This window comes from Vipera berus, assembly GCF_964194415.1.
Source record: "Vipera berus genome assembly, chromosome: Z".
NCBI lineage: Eukaryota > Metazoa > Chordata > Lepidosauria > Squamata > Viperidae > Vipera > Vipera berus.
In genome coordinates, this window is record NC_138205.1 from 77,478,525 (window position 1) to 77,501,279 (window position 22,755).

At 38.2% G+C, this 22,755-nt stretch overlaps 1 protein-coding gene across 7 annotated transcripts in view; it reads left to right on the top strand.

Annotated features, from left to right (window-relative positions):
• The first annotated feature begins 28 nt into the window (after positions 1–28).
• MYRIP (myosin VIIA and Rab interacting protein) overlaps positions 29–22,755 on the top strand; it is an 84,057-nt gene continuing 61,330 nt past the window's right edge. For all 7 annotated transcript variants that reach the window (XM_081343762.1, XM_081343765.1, XM_081343766.1 and 4 more), the window contains exons 1-2: positions 29–406; positions 19,028–19,184. In XM_081343762.1, the coding sequence (XP_081199888.1) occupies positions 19,075–19,184 (110 nt within the window). In that variant the 5' untranslated portion in view covers positions 29–406; positions 19,028–19,074. The remainder of the gene's footprint in view (positions 407–19,027; positions 19,185–22,755) is intronic.

Consider the following 22,755-nt stretch of genomic DNA (forward strand, 5'->3'; position numbering starts at 1 on the left):
GCTGTGGAACTGCCGCTATTTTCTGATTGGCCGCCTGGTGCCCCGGCCAGGTGTCAGCAATAGCAGGAGCTAAGACTGCAAGGAGTGCGGAAGGGAGTATAGAGAGAGTCTCATGACGGAGGCATATGGTCGCCTATGGCTATCACTTTTCTTTTAATTCAGTGGTGATAGCCTATAGGCGCTTGCTACCAAAGAAGACCCTGATCAAAGCCAGGGAAAATTCAGAGCTGGCCCCTTCTATGACAGCTGCCATGCTTATGTAAAGGAAGGCGCAACCGGTTCTCATATCTGACCAGTCACCTTTTGGGACGCTTGCTTTATACTGGAGATACTTTAATTTTGGGTTCGCCTCCTGCTCTTGGTGTCGGATATTGGAAGTACTGGACTGGTGCACACAACTCCAAAGGTTAGAGGGGTTCTCCCCTTCTTCCCCTCATATGAGTTTAGTTACCTGAAAATGACAAACAGCTCAAGATGCTCCACCACCGCTTAGACCTGTGGGCAGGGGACACAGAGGGAGATTTTAAGGAATTGTTGAATCAGCTTTTATCTTCAGCTTTGGACCACTTTGCTGAAGAAAAGAGGGAATGGGCTGGAACTGGGGTTGGTGGAGCTGAGAAATCAGAAGTTATCTGATAGCTTCCATTTTGCTGCATCTCTCTTGCATTATGCTGAGTGTGAGCATGGACAAGTGTCCGCCTCTTTGCTCTCTACCAGTCTCCTTTTTTGCAGTGCCTACTGCAGGGAAAGGTGGAAATGTGTCTGTATTTGGAGAATGATTTTGATGCAATTGCCACTTGGATTCTGCTGAAATATGTCTTATAGAATTTCAAGCAGCATTTCCTTTACAGATCTTAGGTAGGTCTTGCAAAAATAGTATTTCTAGCTCTGATGTAATACTTCAACAGGGTGACTAGAGAGAAAGAATGCTATACATTTAATATATAGTCTCACAAATTCTTTATTTCTTTATGGAATTTATGTCTTCCGAAAATAGTCTTTGCAGATACATCCAATGCTTGTAATAGATTGAAACTATAATTAGAATTGTATGCTTATTACTGATTCAAATGCATTGAGATTTTATGCAGTGAATTGAGTTGTTAGTAATCATATAATCTTAAGGTTTGCAGAAAGTGATAGAGCTAAAAAGGATTATAGTTTTTTTAAACAAAACACAGATAACTTTACTATTATTTACTTAAAAATCCATTAAAAGTCAACTTACATTCTGTTAATTGTGTGCTTAGGGTTGTAGTTTTTCTAATTTAGAAGTCAGTTTAATAATCCATTTTTAGCTAAAATTGCAGTGATTATTGGTAGTTTTATTGCTGTTTTTATCCATAGTCTTACATAAGTGTAAGGATGTATACATGAACATAACTTCAAGTACACCTGAGGACATAGTAAAGTTGACTTTATGATGGCATTCAATTTAATTTGTAAGAAAGTAGTTATACAATAGACAGCAAAATTTTCAACTATGTTCTAGCTTTTTCTTCTTCTTTCATCTGATTTAATTTAACCTTTAATGTAGCTGGGCCTGGCCAGTAAGCTTATTAATTTACATTTATAAACTAATCAGACTAAATTAGTGGCCAGCTGTTTGAGCTTGCAGATTTATGGAAACATCCGAGTACAAATAATTTTGCTATTTTGCTTTCTGCTAAGAGTGAAATGAATAAATAATATTACAGATTATTGTTACCTTATTTTTGCATATAGCACCTTTAAAATATTACAGAGAAGAGATATAGTTCTAGTTTACATCAGCGTGAATACCATTTTATGAAGCAAGAACATGTTTTCCAACTTGTACTAGTTCAATCTGCACTGTCCATATTGTATGCTGTGCTTCAATTCCTTGTAGTTAAAACTATCCACTCTGCTTAGCTACTGCAACCTGTAGTGGGAATGGCCACTCTCCTTTAGTCATTGGCCTCCGGTGCCATTTTTCTAATATGATAAGAAAATGAAAAGCTGGAATTTTGAAAAGTTAAATTTACTAATGACTTGTAATAGAACTTTCTTTTTCTTAGACCAGTTGAAATTGAGAGGGATTTCCCAAATGATATTAAAAAGTATGTTTGTGGAGCAGGACCGATCCAGGAACAAGTGAATCCATCAACTGAGTCATACAAAGTATTAAATCATCACCATGGCATAAATAAAGGAAGGGGTTGAAATCTCAAAGAGTAGTAGCAGTCATGATTAGGACTTATGTTGCAAACCACTTGCACCCTTACCTGGATTTTGAGGCCCTGTGCATGGTCATTCATGTCCTAGGCATCTCTTGGCTTAATTGTGGCAACATGCTCTATAGGGGCTATCTTTGAAGAGTATTTAGAAGCTGCAGCTGGTGCAGAATGCAGTGGCACACACAGTCCTGGGAGTCTCTAGGGTTGCTTATATAACACTGCTACTGCACGAACTGCATTGGTTACCAATTTGTTTCCAGATCTAATTCATGGTGCTGTTTGTTGCCTTTAAAGCCATAATGGCATGGGCCCAGGACATTTGAGGAGCCATCTCTCCTAAATGGGACTAGCCTGCCCCACTCACACCAGTAGAAGAGGCCTATTAAGGAATTCCAGCACGAGGATTCAAGGAGAAGAACCTTTTCCATTGTGGCCCCATTCCTGTGGAACACACTATTACCAGAGGTGAAAAATGCTTTTGGCCTTCCAGAAGGGTATTAAAACTTGTTGGTTGGCCCCAAGGGAGGCACCCACTGCTGGAATTGGCTAACTGTTCCATCCATCTCTCTATTCTTATCAGTGTAGTTTTTAAAATCTTACTGTGTAGTTTTAATGCTTTAATATTTTAATTTCCCCCCCCCTTCTTTTATAGCTTGTAAGCCGCTCAGAGTTACTTTATAGGGGACATGGGTGGCATAAAAATCAATAAAGCAAATAAAATAAATCTGGGAATTTGAGCAAGCAACTGCTTGGCTTGCTTGTTTCTATAATTATACGTTAGTAAATAAGAAAGAAAATAATCTAGAAAAAATTGATCTGTCTCAGCTACTATTATAATGTAGCAAAATAATTTAAAATGCAACTATGCTGCATTAAATACATGCTAAGAAATTTAAACATGAATTTAATGAATGTATGAAGTAATTTAAATATAAAAATGCTGTTCCTTTTCCTAAATTATATATTGGAATGTATCAAGAAACATTGGTTTCAGATGAAAATTTATGATCCAGGTGAAACTGAGTAAAATATTTTCAGTAAGAGAAATTTTAACATATCTTAAATTGTGTTTCAAGTTTTGATCATATCCTAAGTTTGCCACATTTCCTATTAGTATCATTTTATATTAAAAAAGCTTTATTTATTTATTTATTTTATTACATTTATATACCGCCCTTTCCCGGAGGACTCAGGGCGGTTTACAGGGTAATTAAAAACCAAAAATACAAAAGTTAAAAACCAGTTTAAAAAAGATTAAATTTATCCCTGTATAAATAAAACCCCAATTAAAATAAATTAATCCTCAGCCTGGGCCAGAGAGCTCAAAGAGCCAGGTCTTCAGGCCCCGGCGGAATGAACGGAGGTCGGGGGCAGTCCTCAGCTCCACTGGCAGCTGGTTCCAAAGGGCAGGCGCCCCCACTGAAAAGGCCCTATCCCTGGGTGTTACCCGCCGGCAATCTCTTACCGGTGGCACCCTGAGAAGACCCTCCCTGTGGGAGCGCACTGGACGAAGGGAACTTGATGCCGGCAGCAGGTGTTCCCTCAGATATCCCAGACCCAAGCCATGTAGGGCTTTATAGGTCATCACCAGCACCTTGAATTTCACCCGGAGGGCAACCGGAAGCCAAAGCAGCTCGCGGAGTAGAGGTGTTACGTGGGAGTATCGGGAGACCCCCATCACAACTCGCGCGGCCGCATTCTGCACCAGTTGAAGCCTCCGAGTGGTCCTCAAGGGCAGCCCCATGTAGAGAGCGTTGCAGTAGTCCAAACGGGAGGTCACGAGCGCATGGGTGACTGTGCGTAGGGCATCTCGGTCCAGATAGGGTCGCAACTGGCGCACCAGGCGAACCTGGGCGAAGGCCCCCCTGGTCACGGCTCCTATATGGTCTTCAAAATTGAGTCGTGAATCCAGGAGGACGCCCAGGTTGCGAGCCCTATCAACGGGGGTAACACCTCACCCCCCCATCGTTAGAGATGGAATAGTCTGGTTGACCCGAGATGCCGATATGCACAGCCACTCAGTCTTGGCGGGATTGAGACGAAGCCTGTTTCTCCCCATCCAGACCTGGACCGCCTCCAGGCACCGGGACATCACGGCAAGGGCATCACTGGGTTGGTTCGGGGTGGAAAGAAAAAGTTGGGTATCATCAGCATACTGATGATACCCCACCCCGAAACCACGAATGATCTCACCCAGCGGCTTCATATAGATGTTGAACAGGAGGGGCGAGAGAACTGACCCCTGGGATTACTATTGCTAAGTCATAGATGTAAAATCTGACATTACACAAAGCAGCATTGCCACAGCAATCCAGATGGTCTTCATTGCTGTGGTAACCACAAGATGCATGGGTCATTAAGTGAGAAGCAGTGGGAGTCCCAGGTAAGGACCACAGTGGTACTGTGTGGGAAGCCCCTGGAATGTCTAGCTCAGGCGAGCTGAGGAGAGGGAGAAGGGTCATGCACACTTCCGTATAGGTGTGAACATGTGTGGGAGGGTATTGGATATGAATGTTTGAGCATATTAGGGAGGCCTAGGAAGGAGGACCTTGCATGGTATGCAAGGAGGCAAGTGGAAGCAACCTGTGACCAATCTTTTGTGCTTCCCTATTGATATTCCATTTCTGAAGCTGCAAGTGAAGGTCACAAATAATGATCACAGCTACCCTCTATCAGTTTCTTATTGGTAATAATTACCAGGTCATAAACCTGATCTTGAATATACTGTATGTAGCATTTTTGTCAAATCAATAATATTTACCACATCTTACTGTTCCTCCATCCTGCTGGTGTTGCTGCTAATTTTATACTTATTTTATACTTGTCTCTTGTATTAGTCTCTTGTATGTAGCTTTTGTAAGCTTCTCTTAGTTTGCCTTTAATATAAATTTAATTAGATGTTACAGCAGTGGTCTACACTTTTCCAGTGATAGTAATCACAATAAGTTAATAAACATATTACATTTGAGAGGTCTTGTGAATGTTATGAATATATATTCAACAGATATACTGTATGAATAGGAAAGAAACCAGTCACCAATAAAGGTTCTTAATATATTTTTTATGGACCAAAATCCTCAGAGGAGATAAACATCTCTGCAGAAGGAATTCTACACAAAGGAACCTGATGTCTCTAGTTAAAAGCCCTCAAGTAGTGTAGCTGAAAAAGTTCCAAACAATTAGGATCTTCACTGGGATTTAGCATCTTTGATCTAATCTCATAGAATTCTTGCATTTTTAAAGTGTTTTTACTTTGTTAGCATACTTTCCTCTTTTAATATATAACATTACCTTGAATTTTTATTTTGCTTATAATACACAGGACAAGAATAAATTACTTTAAAGAAAAAGCTATTGCTCTGTACAGTGTATTACTACATTTAATCTGTTTTGTCTGCTAATGATACTGATACAATTTTATTTCAGTTCTGGTATCACACAGTTTTATGTCTAACAGCAACAACAACAATAATAATAATGGATTGACTACAAAAAGGCATTTGACTCTGCCACATGACTGGATAATCAAATGCCTAGAACAGAAGTAGGCAACCTTGGCTCTTTTATGACTCATGGACTTCAACTCCCAGAATTCCTGAGCCAGCTGGCTCAGGAATTGTGGGAGTTGAAGTCCATGAGTCATAAAAGAGCCAAGGTTGCCTACCTCTGTTCTAGAAATTACAGGAGTCAGTAGAAACATCAGAAACTTTGTGCAAAGATTGATGGCACAATGGAAGACACACTTGGTGGTCAATAGTGAGAGACTGGGAGAGGTTAATACGTATTTACCTGAAAATAAGACTGGGTCATTTTTTTTGCCTCCAAAAGAAGCACCACGTCTTATTTTCAGCGGATGTCTTACCTCCGGTTCCATATGCCCCGCCCAGCAGGTCCACTTCTTCTGAGGCCAAAGCAGCAGCTTCATTTGCAGCTGCATTCTGGCCTACATATTGCAGTCAGGCCTTTCCGGAAGGCCTATGTAGCTGAATACCGAGCTATGGATTCAATCCATAGCTCAGTCCTTGGCTGCAGAGGTCTTACAGAACTGGCTGCACAGGCCTTCTGGAAAGGTCTGTGACTGAGAAATGCAGGCCTGGCTGCAGAAGACGCCTCAGAAGAAGTGGGCTGGCAAGGAGAGGCCTGGCTACAAGGTAAGTGGGTGCAGGGTATGTGGGGCAGCTCCATCCCCAACCCCCATCCTAGCTTGATTTTTAGGTATGTGCCTCGCTCCAAAACTAGGGGTTATTTTTGGGATAGGGCTTATATTAGGTCCATACCCCAAAGTCAAGCTAGGGCTTATTTTTGGGGTAAGCCTTACTTTCGGGGAGAGGACTATTTCAAGGAAATTCACTATCACTGCTACTATTTGTCGTTGCACTGTTTGGTCTGTCAACAATACTGAATAACTCAGGCCATGGCTATCAAACATCATAAGCTTCTGCTACACTATTCCATCTCCTTTACATGGATGATCTGAAGCTGGATGGAAAAATATCTGAAATAGAATCACTGTTCATCACTGTCTATATATATATATATAGCTAAGACATTGCAATGGAGTTTGGATTGGGCAAATGTGTCATGCTCACTATCAAACAAGAAAAAATAGTAAAAACTGAAAGACTCAAGATGCCCCACAAAAATAACATTAAGAGGATGAGAATGATTACTACAAATACATGGGTATCTTTCAAGCTAACAATATCAAGTACGCTGAAGTCAAGAAAAAGATTAGAGGTGAATTCATCAAGAGAATAAAGAAAATCTTAATGTCTGAACTCAATGGAGGAAATACCATCAAGGCCATCAACACTTGAGCATTAGATACAGAGCTGGAATAGTGGACTGGGCTCAAGCAGAACTAAAAACAGTGGATAAGAAGACCAGAAAAATAATGACAATGAATCATGTGCTTCATCCACATAGTGGTATTGACAGATTCTATCTACCAAGGCAAATAATGTTGCAAGTACATCAGATGGTTGAAAAAGAAAAATGGCTTTGGAAGAATATCTGAAGGACAATGATGAAGATGCACTGAAGTTAGTATATCAGGAAGGCTTACTGATTACTGGAGAGACCAAACTGGCCTACAAGAAAAACCAAATGAACAGAATGGAGGCATGGGAATACAAAGCACTACGTGGCCAGTACAATAAAAGAAATATCAGGGAAAGCAGATGAAAGCAAGACCTGACAATGGCTAAGAGCAGGAAAATTGAAGAAAGAGACCAGGTTATTAATTCAGGCTGCACAAGACCAAACATACATAGCCAGAATTGAGAAGACAGTAAGTGCTGCCTATGCAAAGAAGCTAAAGAAACACTGAACCATCTAGTAAGCTGCTGCAAAAAGATTACACAGACTGACCACAAAGTAGCAACAATAGTGCATTGGAAGATCTGCAAGAAATATCATTTGCCTGCAAGAATGTACTGATAGGACCATAAAATAGAGAAAGTAATAGAAAATGAAGAACTTCAATTGTTCTGGGACTTTAGAATTCAAACAGACAGGGACCTACCACATAACATTCCCGACTTAAAAAATGTAGATAAGAAAGACAAAAAAGTCTGGAAAGTGTACGTGGCAGTGCCTGGAGACAGCAGAATAGAAGGAAAAAGAACTGGAGAAGAAAACAAAATACAAAGATCTACAAATAGAAATAGAACAGCTGTGAGAAAGGCAAGCAAGGGTAGTACCAGTAGAAATAGATGCAAACCCAAAACAATGAGCACCACTTGAACACCATTGGCATTGACATATTCACCATTAGTCAATTGCAAAAGGAGGACAGCTTCCATACTGCAATGATATCTGGAATCCTGTGCCAAAAATGCCAAACCCTGTCTGAACATCTGGCTGATTGTGCAATGATTAATAATGATGATGGTAGTGGTGGTGGTGATGATCGTGATGATGATAATAATAATATCTGGTTCATTGATATTGCAATACCAGGTGATACACAAATTGAAGAGAAACAGCTAGGAAAAAAAATGAAATATTGTGATTTGCAAATTGAAGTTAAGTGACTGTGGAGGAAGAAATCAATTGTTGTACCAATAGTAATAGAAGCCCTTAGAGCACGGGTGTCAAACTTGCCGTGTCATGTCGCGACGTATCACAATTTTTTCACATTACCGGAGCTGGGGTGGGCACTACCTCTGCATGATGCAACCAGCCCGTGGGCCGGCAGTTTGACACTCCTGCCTTAGAGCAATACCAAAAGGGCTGCCTAGAATATTCTGAGTTTACAATATTCTGACCCTACTTGGAACTGCTTATATACTCAGACATTAGCTCTTAGGTCCTTTGTTAGGACTTGAATTGTTAAATTGTCGAGTTTACCAGTCCCAGAGTGTGAATTGAATTGAAGATTAACTAATAGTAATAATAATAAAATAATAAAATTATATCCAAGCACTGTATTTTCAATATATATCCGTAGAATTTTGTTTTTTTCCTAATATTAGTAAAATCTGGCTGATAACAGTATGTCATGATAGAATACTTTAGTTTCAGGAGTACTTGCTATTGTGGAAGAAAAGGATATGCAAACTATTAATTTATAGCAACTTTGATTGTATTGTGACCTTTCTATTCGGAGCCAAGAAACAATAATGTTTATAGAACAAAATAATAATTCTACAACATCTGTACAATTTTAAGCTTTCTATATTGAACTATGAACGGTATATACCACAGGTCTGCAACTCGCGGCTCCGGAGCCTCATGCGGCTCTTTCAGCCATCTCCTGCGGCTCCCCGTCTCCTGCTATGTGTAGTCCGAAAAAAAAAGTGGAACTAAAAAAGTTTAACCAATCAATTCAAATATGCAGGGTAGGTGCATATCTCACCTTGGCTCCACTCTTCAGTCAAACCCTGTTCTGCACATGCGCGCATGTATGCGAATGTGCACCCATTTTTTGCGGCTCCCAGTTTTTCCTTTTGTGAGGGAACCAGTTCCGAGTGGCTCTTTCACTGTTTCAGGTTGCTGACCCCTGGTATATACTAAACTAACTCCTACTTACTCTCTCAAGAATGGATACACCAGGCAGAAAGAAACAGTTGGCTTGGATAATATTTTTCCTTCCTTTTCCTTATGTGTGGTATGATGGATACATTTTTTCCTTAATCATACTCATTGTACAGACTCCATCTCCTTCATACATGCTAACCTATGCTAGCATACAGGCTAACCTATATGGCCAATAGGGACTTTTTAAGTTACACCATTAAGTCCTAATTATCACAATCTTCCCATTACCCTATTAGACACTCTGTTTCAATTTATTCCTAAATGTGAACTTGTGAGTGAGATGATTGTACAATCTGGGGGGCAAATTGAAGCTTCTATATAAATGTGCTAGCTTTTTAGAATGTTTTTCCTGCCAGAATTGTTTAAAAGCTTGCCTTCTGTCCTACATGGTTCCCCCCCCCACACACACACATTTCTCCTACGTACTTCTGGCAATATCCATCAACTATTACTACAAGCTCAAGGATAGAGACTGTAGCTTATTATGTATATTAACATATGTCTGTGTGATTTTCTTTCCTGTGTGATAATACTGTACATGAATTCTAAATGACTTGTGAGAAAAATGTAGGAGCCACCAAAAGAGGGAAAGAAGAGGTGATAAAACATATTTAAATTGTTCAGTAAAGAAGTAGTTTAAGTAAGATTATATAGTTAAGAACAAAATAAATCCTAGAATCCAAAATGTATCCTCAAAATTTTCTATTGGGTAATTGGGTCTATTGGGTAGCATAAAATGAACTTTTCATGTAGTTGAAAAGAAGAAATAGATGAAGAAAACAAAAATACCTGGAAATATAGGTTTTGTAAAAAAAAAAAAGGATAGATGTAGTTAGTATCTCAGTATAGCTGTATGGGTCCAATGTGATAAGGGGATGGATTTAAATTATAACTTTATTTATGAAACTTCTTTAAAAATTGACTACATAAGAAAGAAAGCAAAAGAAATTAAAGCCAATAGAAAATAAAAATGAACCATAGCAAAAACCACATTTGAGACTTTGGAAAAAGTTCAGAGAAGAGCTGCAGACTAAAACATGAAGAGATCAAAGGCCTGGAGACTAAAACGTATGAAGAAGGCTACAGGACTTGGGTTTGGCTAGTCTGAAGAAAAGAAGAAACAGGGGCGACATGATAGCAGTATTCCAGTATTTGAGGGTGTCGTTGTTGTTGTTAGCTGCGAAGTCGTGTCCGACCCATCGCGACCCTATGGACAACGTTCCTCCAGGCCTTCCTGTCCTGAGGGTGTCATACTATTCTCCAAAGCACCAGATGGCAAGACAAGAAACAATGGTTGGAAACTGACTAAAGAGAGAAGCAACCTGGAATTAGGAGGAAACTTCCTAATAGTGAGGACAATTAACCAGTGGAACAGCTTGCCTTCAGAAATCGTGGATGCTCCATCACTGGAGGTTTTTAAGAGACTAGACAGCATTTGTCTGAAATGGTATAGGTCCGTGGTGGTGAACCTATGGCACAGGTGGCACGCAGAGCCCTCTCTGTGGGCATGCGTGTTGTCGCCCCAGTCCTAGGCCTTCAGCTGGGTTTTATAAAACCTTTTCGCTTTAGGCCTTCACCGCCGTGTACAAAAAAAGGTTCAATCAATCAATCAATTTCAACTTCTCGTGGGATAAAAAATGTTCTCGCAAAGTTGGAATTGATTGATAGAACTTTTTAGTTCCACCTAGTCTGCCTTTACCACTGCAGCCACGCCCACCCAATGGGCCATGCCCACCCTTGGCCACCCCCACCCAAAGGGATATGACCACCTGACGCCCGATGATACATAAGTGAATTTTGGGTTGCAGTTTGGGCACTCAGTCTCTAAAAGGTTTGCCATCACTGTATAGGTTCTCCTGCTTGAGCTGGGGGCTGGACTAGAAGACCTCCAAGGTCCCTTCCTGCTCTATTCTATTCAAAAACAATTTGCCACCATTCACTATATCTCTAAACACATTTCTATATTTACAAACCATCCTTGTTTCCATCAAGTCCATGTAATATTTTATACTGTTTTCTGTTCTTTAAGTGTTTCACTTCTCTAGTGACTCTTCTAACTCCATCCAATTACAATTTACTCACTTTTTCATTTTTTCATTGCTTATTAACTGTTCCATCATATATTTGTGTTGTGAGTCAATGCATGTTAATTTCCCCTCTATGATTAAATCATGTTAACATACTTCATTCATATTGATCACTAACTCTTGCATTCAGTTATAGTCACTTAGCACAGATTATTTATTGAACCTATTTCTTCTTGCCTTAGCACAAATAGCTTCTTAATTATACCATTTCCATTATATTTAATTTAATTTTATATTTCTCATCACATACCCAATTCTTTCAGATAACAAAGTGGGTACCAACAAATACTCATCTTCACAATAGAGACATTCACTATTCACTATGTTTCTACCATCTTTTCAAATCTTAAAAATTCTTAATGTTAAGTAAGCATTCTATCAAGATACAGAAATTCACATATCTTTTCTAATTTTTCCCATTATTTACATTTTACTTTCACTCATTCTTTTTTTCAGTCTATCCGGGCCTTTAAAAGATTAATTTTCAGATCTATTCACTATTCACTGCAATTTATCTAATTGTACTATTCACATACAATTTATCTAATATGATTATTAATCCTTTGGGTTGTCCGCCAATAACACAGTACTGTCTATACACAAAAGTAAATGCACATGCACATTCCAAATCAACATATCCATAATGTAGTGTCAAGTTTCCTTATGTACATATCCATACCTATATACTTGCATTCCAGACAATTTAAGCAGTATTTTTCTTCCCATTCAGTTAGTTGAAAACTTCTGGCTTATATCCATTTGCAAAACAATATTTTATTTTCATCTAAATATCTTTGCATTTTCTTTGCTTGTTACAAGCACTTTCCATAAAACTATGAATCTTAATATGCACTCACAAATATTTAGCTGGCACTACTTCTTTTGGCATATCTTTTATTTTTTTTAATTATAATTAAATATGTATCTTCACATCTCCACATGATTTTGTCAACTTTTAATTCAGAAGATATAGCCAATTGCTAAAACATTGGTAAGGAAAGAATGCCTTCTATGGTTAAGTCATTTCTGTGACAATGAATTCTTATACAGTAAGTTCCAGAATCTGACTGAAACAAGAAGAGCCAGAAATCTCTGCCCCCCCCCAGTACATTCTTTTGTCACTTAACAGACAAGAAAGAAGCAATTTATATATTATTCAAGCCTTACCAGATTGTACAAACACTGTTATTGTTCCATTTTCAGTAGTAGTAATTAGTTTGCATTCTTCTGTTTCAACAGTTTGCATCCTTTTTTAACCAAGCATAGTGTAACAAAGCAATTTATTATTTATTTATTTTCTTTCTTGCAAGCTAACTTTTCTTCCTAGAGACATAGTATCACATCATGATATAATATGAGCCTAATGTCTAGCACCGTGGTGGCGAACCTATGGCACGGGTGCCACAGGTGGCACGCAGAGCCCTCTCTGGGCATGTGTGCTGTCGCCCCAGTCCTAGGCCTTCAGCTGGGTTTTATAAAACCTTTTAGCTTTAGGCCTCCACCGCCGTGTACAAAAAAAAGGTTCAATCAGTCAATCAATTTCAACCTCTCATGGCATAATAAAAGTTCTCGCAAAGTTGGAATTGATTGATAGAACTTTTTAGTCCTGCCTAGTCTGCCTTTACCACTGCAGCCACACCCACCCAATGGGCCTTGGCCACCCCACCCAAAGGGCCATGACCACCCGACACCCGATGATACATAAGTGGATTTTGGGTTGCAGTTTGGGCACTCAGTCTCTAAAAGGTTTGCCATCACTGGTCTAGCATATGTGAACATTCTCTATGTCATTAATTACCAGGGCCATTGATATTTTCCTATCTAATTTTAATAAAAAACCTTACAAAGTTAATCTTTGCGTGTTAGGCATTCTTCATAATCCCACAGAACTGATAGGGAACCTGAGATTAGCAAATGTTTCTCAGACAAATAAATATTTTAACTGTTTTCCAGCCTTCTGGTCCATTGACCAAAAGAGTATCCCATGACACTTTTCCTTTTCAGCACTCTTCTTCTCTGGATAATATCCTTGAATGTTTCAGTGACTCAACTGACATCACACAAATCCTTATCAGTGTAGACTGCTCAGTTCATTTTAGCTTTACCAACACCCTTCATTCTGAGTAATGATAAGAGTCTATCTACATCTGCCACTGGAACTGTCTATTCCATATTATCCATTATAGCATTTTTAACTGTCAATCAAATCCTTAGTTGCTGTAATGCAAAATCTCTTCAGTCTTAACAAATTATCCTGGGTGCTTTTAAGATTTCTCTCTCTCTTTTTTATCAGCATCATACCTGCCTATGAGGATTACACCCTATTCACAGTACAACACATTATCAGTAAAATAAAATACAGATTTGAAACTGAATTGAAACTCTCTCTCCTCCCATTTACATGGATATGGATATATATTACCAAACCTGTGGTGATTGCATGCTTATCACACAGAGATACATATGTGATAATTATATATTCTTTCCATACTACCGTTCTATTTTCTTGGCTAAATCTCATATGAAAGCCAAAGCTTCCTTTTTCTTTTTGGCTCCAATAGCAATATGGATCTCATGGATCTCATGGAAGTTATTACACAAAGGTGTGGAACTCTGTCCTATTTCCTACCATAGCAATTCCTGCCTTATGTCCATGCCTGCTGGGGAACACTCCTACTGCTGTGCAAATCCTTCTCGATCTGTCTATATTTAAATTCAAATGGCTTTCTTAGCTATATGGCATCTGCTGTCTGGACTAACTTTATATTTAATTGAATATTTGAATACAATTTATATGCATGTTAAATCTCCAGATAATAGAAAACACTTTGTGATGTGCAGTTTTCTGAATCACTCAAAGTGTGTACTCAGCACATGTAGTTATGAACATGTAGAATCCCTATTAATTCTCCTACTGAATACTGTATACTTAAATCATAAGCCAAAAATGGAATTTCATGAAGAATCTTTATAAGGTCAAGGGTGATTGGTTTCTGCTAAGAACATTCAGTCAGCTTTTTCCAGCTAAGGAGACAAGATTAGCCCATTCATGCAGCACTCTTTTCTTTGCAGAAATAAGACAGTCTTTCAACTCTCTTTAAGATTTATTGTTCACAATTAAAAACCTAATTTCTCTCTCTAAAAGCAAAGCAAAAAAACCAAACAAAAGTCCTCTGTATTTTATGCTGTTCTCATCTATTATCTCTGGAATAAATAAGGAGCCATTCCCTTAGGCAGCTTTCTTTTTGTCTGAGCTCCTGAATAAAATAAAGCCCATATTGCTTATCCTTCCTCTAGTGGAACAGCAACAAAGTCTTCCAAGCGTAACAAATTATCCTACAGGCATTTAAAACAAAAGCAGCAGCAGCAGCTAGAGTAAGTGTAACAATGGATGTTCCTGCTCTGACAACTGATGGAAATTGCAGCCATTTTTACTTTGCTTTTAACATGCTTTTTCTTCTTTTTAGAGATCATATGTTGAAGGGGGGATGGGGTGAATGCTTGAGCTCAGCTAGCCATAATAATAATGCAGCTCCATGGGAACTCAAGGACACAAACCGATAATATTTTGACTAGCTGAGGAGAGAGCCGATGCTCCGGGCTAATTGGAGAATGTGAATTATGACTGCTTTGTGGGGGTGGGACTTGCAATTCGTTACTTTGTATCTGGGGGAAGGGAATCTAGTTTTGGGTTCAACTATGTAGTGCCAATACTTTGTTTCCTGAATAAAATGTTCCTTAAGGAAGAATTCTTGCTTTGAAGTTCTTTAATGGATTTCATCTATTGGAACCATGACAGTAAGACAAACAAATCTATTTACTAAAAACAGTTATAAGTTGTTCTAGATTATGGCTTGATCAAACAATTTTGCTGCCCTAAATCCTTGACTTGATTAATAATATTTTCTCCCAATCTTTCTAAGAGAACCAATAATAAACATATAGCAAGAACAACTTACTTGCATTAAAGTTTGGATACATAGTTTATGGGCGTCTTGCAACATCTTGATCCTACACTCATGGTTCTATCTTTTAATGAATGCAAAAAACCTGCTATTACTATATTTTTACCACACCTTTCAAACAAGACCAGTAAAACTGCTGTCCCATATTAGATCAGCGAGAATATGTGTACGGATAACTGTACAGATGTGCACATTGTGGAAACGAAACAACTTTATAAGCATATGGCACAACATAGGACAAGAGTCAGCAGTCCATCTGCATTTAAAAGACAAAGGCAACTCTTTCGAAGACAGCAAAGTCCACATTTTGGACTTCTCCAATGAATTTGCATGCATGATATGGCCAAAACAAATCAGATATAGTGATGCTTTTAGTAATATGTTTGGTTTTATATGATTTAACACCTCTCAGTTATTCTGGCTGTCCATGGTGTATGCAATAATTTAAGCCAGTACAAAAGCTCAAAGGTGTCACTTCTTCTGTTATTCTTACTATCCAATTCTCACACCAATACATCATTACAGGGAAGCCTGATTTTTGTATTTATATCAATATATCTGATTTTCCAGATCTCATTCATTTTAACCATTGCAGTGTGGCGTAAGGTTATCATACATTTGATTTTAGGAGTCGAACTACCATTGTGAACAATTTTAGATCCAAGGAAGATACATTAGATTGTTGCTTGATGGTTGCCACTCAAAAGCAGATTGTTAAGAGGACTAGGGGAAAGGGGTAGGTAAGCAGAATTAGAAGAAAATGGACCCATAACCCAAAGTCAATACCAAGGCATACAGAGCCCTTCACTTTCCTAAAAATAGCCGCAGAAACTATTCTAGCTGATGTCTATGGAGATTCTCAGTCATTCAGGTCACAGTTATCCCAAAAATGCTTTTTCACAAGGCAGCTGGACTTTCTTGTTTTTCTTCGAAGACGTTTCACTTCTCATCCAAGAGCTTCTTCAGCTCTGACTGGATGGGGGGGAATGGAAAGATTTATACTCTTGCAGACAGCTGCTCATTTGCATTCTTTTAGCAAGTTGTCAAAGCTACCTAGAGGCTTATCTGTGTCTTCAGGGTCACCTGAGTAGTGCAAAAGGGTATGGAGTCTTCTTGGAACTATTGAAAGGACTGTGTTGTAGACTGGAGATAGATGATGTCATTTCCCTCCCCTCTGTTGAGAGAGGACTGTTCAGTTTTGACACAGATGGCCTCTTTGATGCCTCTTTCAAACCAGCGGTCCTCTCCGTCCAAAATGTGGACTTTGAGAAATTTACTTCCTGTAGAGCAGGGGTGTCAAATTGCAACATCACGTGATGTGTCATAACATATCAATACTTTTTTTCCATTGCTGGCAATGGGGTGGGCGCGGTTTTACCATGATGCATCCGGCCTGCAGGTTGGCAATTTGACACCCCTGCTGTAGAGAGTTACTGAATGATGACATCAAAGATCAGGTTAAAAGAGTGTTTTGTTTTATTACTCACATTCATGTTCTGGGAGTAGAATTACTCTTCACAGAAAGCTTCAAATCTCTTCATTTTTAAAAAATACTAAAAAGACTCATACAGTATACTTTCACTATTATTAATATTTTCAACACTAAGGTAAGCTCTCAATTCCTATATGGAGTTGCCATTAGGGTCAAGAGAGTGTCATCAAATCTAAATGATAGTTTAGTTTCTTACATGTCTTATATATTCCCAACATAGACATTCTATGGGAGACAGGATAGTGTCCTATAGAAGACACAGCTGCTAGCCCATAAGCTTTGACTGAAATGTATATATACTCTTTGAAACAGCTTCAGTGTTACTCTTAATTCTTTAGATAGGTAACAATTGTTTCTGAATGACTCTGGTAGTTCAAAGACCTTATTATATCTTCTCTGTCAAATGGGGGGTATAATTCTGCAGTTGCATTAATAAATCAGTCACTGAGATTTCTCTTTCAAAACCTCTTTGTTTATGTCACCAAGCCATTTTAGAATTTTATTTGAGAAATATTTTCAGCCAAGCTGCTTAGTATCTTGTAAATAATTGCCTATATTGTTTTTGCTTAGAGAAGTCTGAAATATTTCTTTCACAAATTCTTCAGAAAAGATAAGCTGAGATTCATTAGCTTTTTAGAGAAATCATAGTGTGTACTTTTTTTTAATTTTAATTCCATTTATATCCCGCCCTTCTCCGAAGACTCAGGGCGGCTTACAAGCTTAGCAGTAGTACTTAATCTGCAGGACATAATGTTGAATCTTTTGAAAAATTTCAGTTCTATTTTCTTGATTTAATTGGAATTTGCAATTTCAAGTGAAATTGGTGGTAAAAATATTTCAGGTTGTTATTAGGTATTTGGGTTCATTAGTCTTTTAAATAGACATTGGAGAGATTAGCAATGTGCATATCAGTTGATGGCATTTATCAGAATGGAGGATGAGCAAAACAATATGCTTCATAAGGTGATGAGAAGTTGTTGAGTCTGGTAATATTGGTAGTGGTCTGAGCAGAGAGTTAGTATGGAAAGCCAAGAGGATGACCTTGGAGAAGCTAAGTAACAGTAGAAAAAAAACACAGAAAAGCAGTATTGTGGTTCCTTTCTTTACTGTTAGCTTCTTTGTCTGAGTGGGTAGTTCTTTGATTACTTTACTTTTTGATTGTTGGTCTAGCATTAATCTTAATGTTAATCTTTTTTTTCCCCCTGAGTGTTAATTGCTGGGGAAGGTGTGTTTTGATCTTTTTGTTCCCTTTTTGGCTTTTTGATTATCTCTTTTGAATGGTACGTAAATATTGATTCTCTCTATGTGCCTGTTGAGAGCTGGTTTGCCTGAATGCAAAGCTTCCATGAATTCTCTACTGTTTTTGAACTTGGTTCAGTCTAGGATGCTCACATTTTCCCAGTTAAATATGATTAATTCTATTCATGTGTTGTGAAATGAAGCAATTTTCATCATGTCTTCTGACTTCTAGCTGGTGTTCATGGATACATTCTATAATGAAGAGAAAATTTGTAAGAAAAACATTGTGCACCAAGAGAATGAATTGAATACAGATAGTCCTTTATTTACAACCACAACTGAGCCAAAAATTTTTGTTTTTAAGCTAAGCTGTTTTGCCCCATTTTACCACCTTTCTTGCCACAATTGTTAAGTCTATCGCTGCAATTGTTAAATTAGTAATGTGGATGATAAGTGAATCTGGCTTCCCCATTGACTTTGCTTGTCAGAAGGTCACAGAAGATATGCACATAACCTTGGGATATTGCAGCTATCATAAATATGAACCAGTTCCCAAGCATCCAAATTTTGCTCATGTGTCAATGGTCATAGATCACTTTTTCATACTGCAAAGTATGAAAAATGGTCTTAGATCACTTTTTCCTGGACCATTGTAACTTTGAATGGTCACTAAATGAATTGTAAGTTGAGGACTATCTGTACCTATTTATTCCTGCTATGTAGATTTTAAAATCTATTTTACAGTTTTCTTTCATCTATTTGAGCAACATGTATTTAAATTCTTGCAAAATATACAGTATTAATGCAACTAATACAATAACTAGCATCTTAGTTGATGTAGGCCTGAAATTAAAATGATTCTAAGCACAGCTACTAATATGTGAATTATATTTAGTTATTGTCTTCATACCCAAACAACATGAAATTAAATAATTGCCAAAGTTTTTTAAATATACACTAATTGCATTGTTATCCGTCTTCCATCCTTCTCTTTATTTGTTTCAGGGGTTTTAGATACTTTTGTTAACAGAGCTCACTGAAGGTAACTAAACATGAGAAGAAAGTTAGACTTGTCTGTCCTGACTGATTATGAAGCTGAACATGTTCTTCAAGTGGTCCAACGAGATTTTACCCTCCGCAAAAAAGAAGAAGATCGACTGAAGTAAGTATTAAGACAAATATATTATTTGGAAATTAGAAAACTGTTTATTTGTTGTTATGCATCCCCTTTTTTATACTAACATACTACATTACAAATTAAATTCTTTTTAGACACTTGCAAAAACAACCCAGTAAAACGCAGATTCTAAGGTTTGTAAATTGGCATCAAAGAAACAAGTTGACTCTTATTTCAGCATATATATTTTGTTTTCACTCACAGAACTATATCTTAAAAATTCACATTATCAACTGTTTTAAAAAGGGCTAACCATTCAAGCCAGATAAGAAAGTTGCAGCTACCATTAGTATGATTTCTCATGCCTCTTTGTTCTTGGAACGTGACACATACAGTACAGTAATAATTTTTAGAGACCTGAAGCAATGTGCTTTGCCCTCCCTAAGGTACTGCTTAAATTATTTGGTATGTTTACTCACTATTGGTTGAAGCAGTTCTTCTGAATCAATAGGACACTCCGCCATGGCTAGGACAGGCTCAGAAAACTTCCAAGCTATTTTGAACTAATTCAGTGAGCTTCGCTCTTTGACCACCAGGGGCACTGTCTGCATGGTTAGAGACTTCAGGGAAGTTCACCCTTTGGCCACTAGGGGGCACTGTTTATGTGGACAAATGCACACCTGTTATATGCAGATTAGCCACCGGGGGCGTTACTTGCATTAGTAGGTACTTCAGCGAAGTTCACCCTTTGGCCACTAGGGAGCGGTGTTCATGTGAGTGGTGACTTCAGCTAAGTTCACTCTTTGACCACTAGGGAGCGCTTTCTGCGTGTTTGGAGTCAAGCCTTTTATTTGCAGATCAGCCACCGGGGTGCTGCTTGCGTGAGTGGGTACTTCAACGAAGTTCACCCTTTGACCACTAGGGTTCACTGTTTGGAGACAAGCCCTTTTTTTGCAGATCAGCCACCCTGGGTGCTGTCTGTAAGTAGAGGCACCACTAGGGGGCACTCTCTGTGTGGGTAAATGCAAGCTTGCTGTTGCAAGTTGCTACTGCTCAGTGCTGCCCCTAGATTTCACTTGGAAATGAAGTCAGCCAAATTCTGTCTTCTTAGAACCACAAGCTGTAAGCCAATCTGGAACTACTAAGGATTTGCCTGTTCTTCAGTCAATTCCAACCACAGGTTGTGAAACTTTGCAGTTTCTAACAAAGGTTAATCTGCAGCTTTGTTTCCCTTGTGTTGATCTAGTGCATGGGGATAGCTTTTACATAAGCAGCTTGGTTTAGGCTTTATTTGCAGGTAACATAAATGTAGGCTTGTTGTTTGCAGGTTGCCACCAGAGGGCGCCACGTATGGGCTTCCTAGGATGCCTTATTCACAAGCAGTTTAATGTTAAAATGTTTGCATTGCAGACAGCATAAATGTAGGCTTGTTTGCAGGTTCCCACCAGAGGGCACTGCTGCATTTGCCTATCCTTGGGACAGTTTTTGCCTTTGAAACAAATGCTTTTCTTACCGTCTGCATTCCTTTAATTCCAAAGGGAGGGGTTGAGGAATAGGAGTCAGTTTCCTCCCACCAGTTGCCTGGTTACCAAGACAATTTATTACTATATTGACCAGCGAGAGGCCCCAAGGTTTCTGAGTAATATGCAGACAAAGGAAACAAATTCTATGAGAATTACTTTTGGGCTGAACTGTTTGCAAGCAGAGGACATACTGGCTGCAATACCTTTTCCTTTCAAATGCAAACTGGAATGCTTTGGCTTAACAACAGGGAGGCCGTTTACACAAATGCTTGGAAGTCAACAAACAGACAAGTTCTTTCTCACTTTGAACAATGAATTAGAAAGAATTCAAGACAGAATCCCCAAGAAGTCAAAGAAGAAGGAGACACCACCTTTCCACGCTTTCTGAGCTGTTTCCTCTGTCTGGGCAAGCTGAGAACTCATTTGCATCCCAATCATGCTGTTTGCATGCAGAGGAGAAGGGGGGCGGTTCAAAGCTTTTCCAGATGAAGCAAATGGAAATCTCGCTTTGAAACGCTGGCTAACACACTCGGAAACACATTATTAAGATACAAGACAAGAGATATCTAACAAAGAAAACATTAGGTGAGGAATTCATCTCTGTTGATGTAAAAAAGATTAATGGAGTCATCTTGTATAATATAAACATAAGATAAATGATGATAAAATTATTTTTTTGAATATCTTATGAATCAATTAGTACTCTTTTCTTATGAAAACTGGTGTATTTTGGATGATTGGAATAAAGTGACCACCCCAACCCCTGATAGAATATCTACCAAAGAGATCAAATCCTCTGAGGATAAATTATCAAATATTTTCTTCAAGATGATGGACAAATTTGTATTAGAGTTATGAAGGTAAAAATAGACTTGCCAGAAAATATATTTTCTTTTCAGAATGACATAAATCAGTCTCAAGAATTGATATTAAATGGATTTCTAAAAGCCTCCCAAATAAAAATTTAGAAGTTTATATTTTTGCCTAAGTATTTTTCAGATTCTAATCTAATTATTTGGAAACTCAGAAAAAAGATTTTGAATGATAAATAAAATGAATCTATTTTAATAAAAGGGAGACATTTTAAAAGACTCCAAAAATTTAAATGAATATTTTGACAATTTTGACAAAGAGATAAATTTAATGATCATTGGAGATGCTACTAAAGCAGACATGTCAAACTTGCAACGTCACATGACATTGTGTGATGTATCGGAGCTTTTTCCCCATTGCCAGCAATGGGGTGGGCACGGTTTTGTCATGACACGTCCGGCCTATGGGCCGGCAGTTTGACAACCCTGTACTAAAGTAATCATGAAGGGTTACTTTATACAGTATAACTGTTTAGAGGAGACAAAATCTCAGGAAAAGATCCTGGATGGAATTAGAAATAATGAAATTGAATTGGAAGACTCCAATGGATTCTAAAATTGTACAACAAATCAAATTGTTACATCAACAGTTGTCTATGTTAAAATTCCAAGAAATAGAAACTAAACTGAATTACATGAAACTGAATCATTTTGAATTTGCAAATAAACTAGGGAGATGGCCTGTATACAAACTGAGAAAGGAAAAGAAAAAAAATGATAGAGATACTTTCAGGAATGTGATGTAATAACAGATAAAATGATCTCATTAAAAAGTCTTTTTCTAACTTTTATTCCAATCTTTATAAGAAACAGGAACTAGATACAGAAAAAATAGATAATTATCATAAAGATAACATTTTAGAATCCATTGGAGTCTTTTGCAATTCAATTTCTTTATTTCTAATTTCATCCAGGATCTTTTTCATCTTTTCCTTAGATATTGTCTCCTCTAAAGTGTATAGAGGATACTTTATAGAGGAGTACTTTATATACTGTATAAAGTAATCCCTCATGATTATTTAGTAACATCTCCAAGTCATTAAATGTACCGTATTTTCTGGCGCATAAGATGACTTTTTAACCCATGAAAATCACCTCAAAAGTTGGGGGGTTGTCTTATACGCCCAGTCGTCTTATACGCCGGAAAATCAGCGAGCCCGGGAAGGCACGCCCTCCCCTCTCACTGTGGAGGAAGCAGGGCAGGTTGGCGTCTGGCGGGAG